The sequence below is a fragment of the Frankliniella occidentalis genome, unplaced genomic scaffold (assembly GCF_000697945.3).
Source record: "Frankliniella occidentalis isolate FOCC.00 unplaced genomic scaffold, Focc_3.1 Scaffold4, whole genome shotgun sequence".
NCBI classification, from domain to species: Eukaryota; Metazoa; Arthropoda; class Insecta; order Thysanoptera; family Thripidae; genus Frankliniella; species Frankliniella occidentalis.
Genome location: NW_026267134.1, coordinates 4,423,584 through 4,433,519, shown reverse-complemented (window position 1 = coordinate 4,433,519; position 9,936 = coordinate 4,423,584). Strand labels below are relative to the sequence as shown.

The 9,936-nt window shown below is 53.7% G+C and overlaps 2 protein-coding genes across 2 annotated transcripts in view; both read right to left on the bottom strand.

Moving 5' to 3' along the window:
* LOC127749662 (uncharacterized) overlaps positions 1–9,936 on the bottom strand; it is a 78,990-nt gene that overhangs the window by 31,416 nt on the left and 37,638 nt on the right. The gene's annotated exons all lie outside the window — the stretch shown is intronic.
* On the bottom strand, positions 9,140–9,732 carry LOC127749663 (uncharacterized). Its single transcript, XM_052268742.1, has one exon. The coding sequence runs from the start codon at positions 9,641–9,643 to the stop codon at positions 9,215–9,217; it is 429 nt and encodes a 142-aa protein (XP_052124702.1). The 5' UTR covers positions 9,644–9,732; the 3' UTR covers positions 9,140–9,214.

Below are 9,936 nucleotides of genomic sequence, written 5' to 3'. Positions count from 1 at the left end.
AGGGAGGCACGCAGCAGGACTGCGCGAATAGCGCCCATTCATCTGCTGGCCCTTTGCGCTACCTGGCCCCACACCCCGCCAGGCCGCACAACACAACAAACACGCAGGGGTCTCTCCCTTTCACTTTTCTGCCCTTTCCCTTCCCGACAAATAGGCGTGAGCGAATCCCACCGTCTCCACCCTCCACACACCTCACCTCCCCCGGGCGGCCTAAGTAGTGTACAGGGGGGCGCGACCGACCGACCGACCGACCGATCGAGGGGGAGAGGGGGAAATTAATCGCAGATCGTAAACACATTGGACTGGTCAGTGGTCAGGCTCGACCACGCGCGGCCGTGCGCTGTGCACCCCCACCCCCTCTTACCCCTACCCCCACACTCCCGTGCACCAGCGCAATAAATTTCCATTACAGGTCTCACGTTGAGGGAACAAGTGGGCCGTGTCCTCCTGCCCGCGGCTGGGTGGAGCCGGGCCTCTCGGCGAACGAAACGCCCTCGCGCGTCAACAATAAATATCTCTTATTTTACCCCTTTAAAAAAATTTACTTTTCTTTCATATAAAGAGCCGGACAGGAAACTTAAATGTGTCATTTGAAATGAAGAAAAAAAAGTCAAGATAGTAAGATAGTTGGTGTGGACCCAAATCTCAGCACGAGTGTGACTGGGTCTGAATTTAGGGAGAGCAATATTAAGGAATGTCGATTTTAAGGGTGTTTTTATCGAGGGAGCCTCAACTCCTTTTGTAGAGTGGTGCACCAGATTGTCAAGTTTGCCAGATAGCTAGACGAATATTTTGCCAGGGTGGGTGTACACCAGATTGCCGAGGCCAGGTCCACCAGCCTTTAGAGACTGTCTTAGAGATAGGAGAGAGACATTTTTTTTTTGCGGGGTCGAGTTAGAGGGCACGCAGATATGCGCAATAGAAATGCCACCCAACTCGTTCGAGAAACACGACTCTGTCGTTTGCAGAGGCAAAGCGGAGCGGGCCACCTGTCGTGTCACGGCCATTTCCTCCCCGAGTAGAGTGGACCGGAGAGGAGAGCCCCGGCCCGCCCTGGCTGAGGCCCTGGCAGTGCAAGAGGGAGCCGGGGCACACGACGGCCCGGACCGGACCAGCCGACCGGTTCCACAACTTGACCATGTCGGGAAGCAAGCCAAGCAGGCCACGCAAGCCAACAGCGCGCAAGGAGTTGGGAAGACAGATTGCTGCGGCCCCGGAACAGCGGCAGACGAGAGAGAGAGAGAGGGGGGGGGGGATGGGAATAGGGACCCATCGGAGGCGTGCAGGAGTCGCTTAGAGGGAGCGCCAGCGTGTCCACAGAGCGTGGCGGGGTGTGGCCGGGTGTGGCCCGGGGCGGGGCGGGGCACCCGGCACACCCCACACGGGGCGTGCTGACTCGCGGGTTCCGCCGGAGCAAGAACCTAATGCCGCCGAGCTTGTTGGCTGCTCAAAGACCCGCCGGCTGCCAGGACTAAAGCGCGAGAATTAAAAGGGATGGTGCGGGTCCCACCTCTAGGGGATGGAGGGCGCCCGGGCGGCGGGAGGCCGGCCTACACCGCGCGGAGCTCGCAGGCCAAGGTCGGGACACGTGCTCGGCCCTGCCCCGCCAAATCGGATCGCCTCGTTTCCGTTTTTATCAAATTTCACGCTCATCCCCGACGTCAGCCTACCCACTCCCCCCCCCCCCCTCGAGCCGATCCGTTCCGCTGGGGAGTCTCTGGAGCAGCAGACGCGACATTCGTCCGACCGGCTAGCAGCTGAGCGCTGTCCCGCTCCAGCACCAGATGTTCTTGGTTCCTCTGGGCCGGCCCCTCAGTCAATCCCTAGGCTCAGGCCACCCCCTCACGTCAGTCCAACCCTTGGCTCACCTCTACGAACAACCCCTCCGTGCAGCCTATCCCCACGGTAAAAACAATGTGTGATTTAGGATTTTTTTAGTTTTCTTGATGACATTTGCTCCAAGCTAAAGAAAATTTTTCGCATGGAATTTTTAAAGGTAAATCGACGTATTTCGCCTTGTTTCAAGGGTACCATTTTCTGGGTGAAGATTCAAACAACGACCGTCCCGAGATCCTGCTTCTTTGCATAGGTCCTTCCGTAGGTCTTCTGCAGGTCCTTACCACGGTCTTTTCCCAGGTCCGTCACATGGTCCCTGACTTGCGCCTAAATTCAACCCCAGGCTCGCACTAGGTCCCCCGATCCCCTCCCCACGCAGCGGCCCAGCTCCCCTCCCCCTCCGCCGCCGGCGCGCCCTCGGGGCTGGAGCTGGCACGTAATGATGTGAGTGGCCCTCGAGCGAATATGATTGATAGCTGATTGATGTAGCCGGCGAGCGGTCGAGCCGAGCAGCGCCGCGGAGCACACAATGAGGAAGCGGCTGTGCGACAGAGACGAAGCGAGGCGGGGCCCGCGCCGTGCGACGGAGAGAGCCTGTCGGGCAATCGCCCTCGATATCTGCTCCTCAGCATCGCACGCACACACTGGCGAGTGCTCCGGCCACCGGACGGCGGGCAGGCAGGCGCAACCTCAGTCTCCGCAGCACAACACAGGCTCCGGTACAGATAGACTTCATCACAGAGCATCCAGTAGCTCATCAGGCACAGGCTCCAGCACAGGCTCAGGAGGTACAGGCTCCAGCACATGCTTCAGCGACGGCTCAGGCACAGGCTCCAGTACAGGCTAAGGCACAAGCCCCAGTACAGGCTCAGGCACAGGCCCCAGTACAGGCTCAGGCACAGGCTCCAGCACAGGATCAGGTACAGACTCCAGCACGGGCTCCAGCAACATCTCGGGCACAGGCTCCAGCAATAGCTCAGGCTCCATTACAGGCTCCAGTAGCCTGCAGCCTCCTAGACCGTGGACCTTGAACACCCTCTAGCACAGGCTCCAGCAGAACAGCCTCTAGGACGAACTCCGGCCCCGACTGTTGCTCTTATCAAAGTAACGCGCGGCATGTGTGAGGCGCAATCATAATAGAGGAGAGCGGTTGGCCCAGGGGTGTGCCACGGGGGCGAACGAAGAGGCGAGCCTAGGGGGCTCCACGACCAGCTATGTATCAACTACCGCGCTCCCCTGAGGGGGGGGGGGGCTCCCTTAGGGTGGCACAGGCGGTCGGTCACCTGCTCGGGGAAGGCTGTGCAGGACCCGGACAGGACCCGCCACCCGCCGCGCGGTGCCAAACAGCCGGACCACACGAGCGCGCGTGCGCACAACAGAAGTGAGTAGGGACGTAACAGCTGTCGACACGGCTCGGAAGAAGTAATTTCTCGACCAAACAAAACAGAGACCTAACCAACAAAAACAACTAACGGGAAAACTGGCCATCGGCGCGCCCCGCTATATGGCGGTGGGGTGGGCTGCACTCGCAAAATAAGCGCGAGGGCGCGCGAGCAGCGCTCGCGCTTATAAAAAAAATACCGCGTCAGTCGTAAAAACGTCCCCAAATCACGCGATAAATTGTGCAATTGTCTCATATTTTTTAAAATACGTGGCGACGGAGCGCCGCTCCACCGCCTTCTCTTTATGGGGTGCGATGGCGTGTAACAAGGGTGGGGCGGGTAGCAACGGGGTGGCAGACAGATGCGGAGGGGAAGAGGGGGAGGCCGGACCGTACCGCATCGCGTGTCCCCACCCGCATCCGAAGCGCGTCCAAAGGCCATGAATGATGCTAACTATGCTCCAACACGCCTACTCACCCTGCATATGCATGTGCCGCGTGAGCACCCCTCGCGTCACCGCTCCCCCCGGGGGTGAGCCCGGCCGGCCACACACCTACCCGGCACTAACCTGCTCCGGGCAAAGCGGCCCATGCCTTATTCACATTCAATTTCTCGTCCACGCCGAGCGGTCTGCAATCCGTATAAATCAAGCGCACGCGACGCACATTTTATTCTGATTCTCAGGTACAACGATTTTTCTTGTGCCTGTAGTAGTATGTTTAAGATTCGCAGATGTTATATCGATATTCAGTGCCTCGACAGGTCGTGGTGCCAGTGTTTCCGATCGGGCGGGTATATGGCCTCTAATTTAAGCCCTCCTAGCCCTATTCAGTTTGAGATGTGGTCGGGCTAAAGTTTTCAGCCATTTACCTGCCACCCAATCGTTTGAAATCAGCAGTATGGTGCGCACAAAGGTATAAATAGCTTCGCAAAGCCTTGGTGGATCGTTTATTCTTTTCCGGGAAAATCTGTCGTCCATACCGGCCAAGCGAGTAAGCATCGGAGACCGCACTACCAATATCACGAAATACGGGAGGAAAAGTCCGTCCCGCACTTGTTTGTGTACACAAAGGCCCAGGAGTCACCGGGTATCAGCGGGAATCAATGAGAATCACGACGGAAACCAACGGATATCAATGGGAATCACGACGGGAATCGACGGGAATCGACGGGAATCATGGATTCCAGGAATCATACTTGAATTCGGAGTTATTGCCCCCTCGGACTCGAGCATAAAGACAGCAGACGCATCGAGCAGGAAAAACTGATATGATGGCACAGATGCCAGATGCAGGAAAACGGCGTGCACAAACGTCTGCCTAGAAGCATTCTACATTATCTGACAGACCCGAGCCCTCCGAACCCGTGCGCACAGTATTTACCAAATGCATTAAAATCCCCTGGCGCGAAACATTTCAGCCTGTTATCGAAAGGTCGAGGGAAAAAAACCTACCTTTGACCAGGCCGGGCTCACCCGCGCGTTAAGTTAAAGCAGATATATACCTCGCCCCCTTTCTGCACAAACACGACACTCTTCTTTTTATCTTCCCCCGAACGCTCGGCCCGGTTCGCAGTCGTCAAACACATTGACTGATCCGCCGGGGCCGATGATTCGCAAACATTTGACGAGCCAGCTAATAAAGCAGCGCATTAAAACCAAAACGACCCCACATAAATCCGTCACAGCTATGTGTGGGAGTGAGAGCGTAAGGGCGAGGGGGAAAAAGGATGGTGGGAGAGAAAGGGGCAGCAGAGCTAGAGCAAGGGAGAAAGAGGAGAGTTGCACCCACAGTCCACACTGCTATCGGCCATCGACCAGCAGCAGCAGCAGCAGCAGCGGGGGCCTCCTGCCCAGCGCAGACAAGCGGATTAAACCCCCCGGCCCGGCAAACGCATTCAAAAAGAGCTGCTGGTGCCGCTAGTGAACATTGAAAACGACCTTTCACTCGTGCGTGCTATGTCAATTCAAATTGTCTACTTTAAATAAAGCGTGCATGCCATGTATAATTTAATTAATTTATACATGTCCATGTACGCATTTATAAATGCGTACATGCTTCTGCGTACATGGGCATAATACTGCATTTAGTATACTGCAATGTACGCATTAGTTTAAGTATACAATGTACACTTCTGAATTGACATAGTGCTGCCCCAGAGTTGGTTTTCCTCCCACATATTTTTTTTTTCGGCTAACTGGCTCAGCGCCTGTGAGATCCAGAGTAGGCTAGCCCGCAACACAGGCATACGCTGCATGCGGTATGTTGCCTGCCTATTACGCGCTCAGAGCGCTCGCAGTGGCTGCACCACTGCACGTGGCAGGGAATAACGGACGCACTATCGAGGATTACCTTAGCGCGCGGTAGCGTGCAACAGGGGGCGGCAACCCCGGGGGAAAGGGGGCGTGGAACGAGCCTCTCCCATACCGAATTTCGCAGCTTGGAATCTCATCAAATTTTAGGAGGAAACCCGCTGCCCCCTTAAATCGCACTTCCGATCAAGAGTGCACACCTCAGGGGGCCCGAGTTGCCACTCGTCACCGGCGAACGAATTCTCTCCCATCACACCCCCTCGATACAGCGCGCGTGCTCCGCCAGCGCACTCCGAGAGCGCTTTGCCACTGACGCGCCAGGGCCGCATGCTCCCCAGCCCAGCGGCGGTTCCCTCTGATGCGGGATTGCGGAACGAGGGGGGAATGGCGAGTGAGTAGTACGCTCCGTTGCTTGGGCCGCTGAAATCAAATGCTCTGAGCGCCGGACAAGCTCTCTCTCTCTCTGCTACGTCGCCTGAGCGGCAATAACCCACCTCACCCTTAACGAGGAGCAAATGACGCCGCTGCAACACAGTGACCCCGACACCGAATTTATTGATTTACTCGTTTCCGTTTTACGACCGACCGTGGTGAAAAACAATTCCTATGATCCCGTGTATAAAGCTGACAGGGCCTAGCCTAGCAGAGTCCGGACGCGGGTAGTATATTTGCAAACGGAATCACCAGCAATGATATGCGTGCGCCTGCAGTTGACAGAGCGAGGGAGGAAAGGGAGGGGGGAGCAAACAGAGGGCGAATACCTAAAATAATAAAAGTGGGGCCGAAGTGGATCCAAAACGACGGCAGTCCGCGGAGACGGAATGCAATGTGTTAGTGTCTCTAGCAGAAACAAACGCAAGTAAGTGGGGTTCGGTGGACGGGCTGGGGGGAGGGGGGAGATAGGCTCAGAACTTTTTCGTTCCATGAGCTTCCATTATGAATTTTTTTTCCGGATACTGATTCCACTTCTGAGCGCGACACTACAGGAATCTCACAAACTCCTCGGCCGAAGTAGGGAGAGGTTCCCATCTCCCCACCCCCACCCCCTTTCCCCCGGAACCAGCCACTTCGTCCGAAACAAACATTGCCGTCGCCGCGCAACAGAGAAAAACAAGCAATGAAAGATTTCTTTAGAAATGAGTTCCGCCACAGAGTGTTTCCTCTTTGCGTTGTCTTCCATTGCGTTCAGAGCGGCGGGAGATAGAGATAAAATTGAGGTAGGAGAGAAATATTGGTCGTTGCGCCCGGGGGGAGAAATGACGCCGACAAGGTGTCACCTACTGATATGTGTGGGGGGAGAGCGAAAGTCCCTCGCCTTTCCCCTCCCTCCCCTTCTCCAGAGCTACAAAGTGTTACACTGGCACCACTATCGCCTCGCTCCGGCGTGGCTCCGGGCATGTCGCACCCCCCGCGTGTAATAAGGAAAAGTTGAAAGAGAGCGAGGGAGACAGAAAGAGGGTGTTGAGAGAGAGAGAGAGAGAGAGAGAGAGAGAGAGAGAGAGAGAGAGAGAGAGAGGGGAGAGACGGGACAGCGTGAGGAGCAGGGGTTGGAGCGCTCACCCAAATAAGGAGCGATATTATCGAATAAAAGGAGGAGCAGCGGGGTAGTGGGACGCCAGACTCCAGCAGAGGCCCCCCGCCTGCCTGTCCGGGCCGCTCCAGCCGCCGCTCCAGAGCAGAGCCGGGGTGGTGCGTGGCGCGTCACGAGCCGAGAGCCCCGCAGCACACGTCAGGGCTCGCGCGCGGTAATTGATAAGAGGGGCGAATTTATGAGGACGAGGTTTCACTCTATTTCACACACTCTTGTCTTGTTGTGAAAGTCTATTCTCTGGCGCAGTATTTGACGGTTGCGGTGGTTACAGTGGTTCACTAATTAAGTGATGTAGAGATGGGTATGGTTACGAGGAGGTTTCACTCTATTTCATATACTCTCGCCCGCGCTGCGGGAAAACCGCCCCGCGTCGTCGAAAATAAAAGAACAAAAAAAATATATTTGCGCAGCAGACGCTGCTTTGGGATCACAGCGATGGGAATGATGACCATTTCACCCAGCAGCAGTATTTAGCAGCACGGTCAAATCGCTCTGAAAATAGAGGCGGGCGAGTGAAAAGAGGAAGACATGGGGACGAACAGAAAGATAGAAGAGAGAGAGAGAAAGAGGGAGACAAAAAAAAATTAAAGCGGAACAACGGAGCATTTAAAGGGCCGCCAGCAGCAAAATGGTATAGCGAGGGAGATATCGCGGCCCAATATCCCTGGTCTTTGTCTCCGTCCTATCTGTGCTGCCCCCCCTACCCCGTCCAGCCCCGCGCGCCCCGCCGCTCCACGCCCAACTAACAGTCCAACAATTCATCTTTTAATTTCTGTCATCCCTCCCAAGGCTCCGGGTGTAATCAAGTTATCGGGGGGGCCTCTGGCGCCGCGCTATGGCGCCGCCGCACAGCGCTAGCGGCTGCTGAATCATCGACAGTCCAGACACAAAAAACTTTTGCACCATTTTCAATCCATTCCCGCTCTCCTCTGTCCCGCGCGCCGCCAACGCCAACCCTATACCGTAACAAGTAGATGGTGTAGTCAGCTGTTGCTCGACGGTGCCGAGCGAAAGTTATCCAATCTCGGCCGGTGGTGGTTGTGTGAGCAAACGGCAGAGCAAGCAAAGCGCGGCGTCGGCGTGAAGAAGGCGGACTACTCCTGGATGAGGGGGAGGGGGGGGGCGTCGCCACCACGGCGTGTGGTGGTGGTGAAAGGCATTCCCGACAGTTCAGCTAAATAGTCAAGACTGCAGTGCGCAGAAGGAGCGTTTTGTTGAAGTAGCTCTGTAGTTGTTCGGGGAGTCGTGTATGTCAAGTCAAGAACACCAAATCATGTCATATTTACAAGTGCACTGCCAAGTGCTTGCAAATTTATCTAAGAAGAACACTACAGATTTGCAAAATCTGTCAAAACTAGTACATTGGTTTCTTTTCTTTATTATTGAATGGTGTTCCCTCCGAGTATTAATAAACATCCGACCGCTTTGAAACTTCTCCAAAAACCCTTGAAAGTTATTTACGCACACCCCCTTGTTTTTGTTGAGGCCAGCGCGCACACCCCCACACAGAGTACACCAAAAGACGCTGCCCTCGCAGAGCTCTCGGCCCGGCTGCGTATAAACATTCCCTGCGCGATTCAGCGCCGTATGGCGGATTCAGCGGTACGCGCGGCGCGCGACGCACGCCCGCTTGGCGCCGCCGCCGCGCGCTTCGCACTCGCACTCGCACTTAGCGCACTACGTACTACGTGATTTCAAAGTACGCGTCTCGCGTCAAGCCTTAATTTGGATTCCTTAAAGCGAAATTAGGTGTATGATGGTTGCATACTGGTCTGCGAATGAACTCGCTCTCCTGTGATATTAGCGCACAACACGCCTGGCTTTGCTCAACGTACGTTTATACTCAACGTACGTTAAGGTGAGAAAGGAAACAGGGTTAAGAAAAAGCAACGGCTTTGAGTCAGAAAGTAAGTTATTCTTACACACATTTTGCAATAAAATACCAAAATTTTATAACTAACTAATAACATGTTTCTTACAGTAATAAGAAAATTTTAGTTGCTAAAATACATAGTTGCTAAAATACATCTCAATATAAATAAACTATGATAAAAATTTCAAACTGAAATTGTAAAATAAACATATTTACATCTATTACTTCATTTTTTTTTGGTGAGACTTGATGTGAGTTTTGTTTGCATTTACACTTGCTGAAAGTTTGCGAGGTAGTGCTTCTTTGCCACTAGCCTTACGAGCAATTGATTCTTTTTTGTAAGGCCTACCAGCTCTTATTCTCTTTGCTCCCCTAGTTTTTCCCTCCTTTCTTCTTTGAATCGCTGTGGGCTGCACTCCCATATTTGACCTTCTTCTTGCCAGTGATAGTGATGCTGCCTTCCAGCGCAAGAAGGTTTCAATGGCTTGTTCTGGTGTTGTTGGTCGACTCAACCGCTGCACCATGGACTTCAAAGCTCTTCGGTATGTGTCTTTACTCGGTCCCTCCCTCGCAATCTTTTGCAAGTTATCTTGTATGTCTCTAAACTTCTTCTCTAAAAGTTCTATCTCATTGTCTACCTCTGTGTCCATTTCATCAACCTAAGCAAAACAAATTAATGTCAGTTGTGTTTTTAATTTAAGTTTCAGTTTTGTTATAGCACCTTCATAATTTACCTTAACTTGGGTCAAATTGTCAGCAGATCCATTGGAGTCGTTTGTTACCTCACTAACTGGTAACAGCTCATTGTTTTCATTCAAAACATAAGTTCCCATCATCGAGTCCAGTGAATTGTAAATATAGAGCTCCTGATATAAGGGAAGGAAAAAACACAGGGGCCATAAAAATAGATAGATAAATAGCTATATTACTTAATAAAATGATA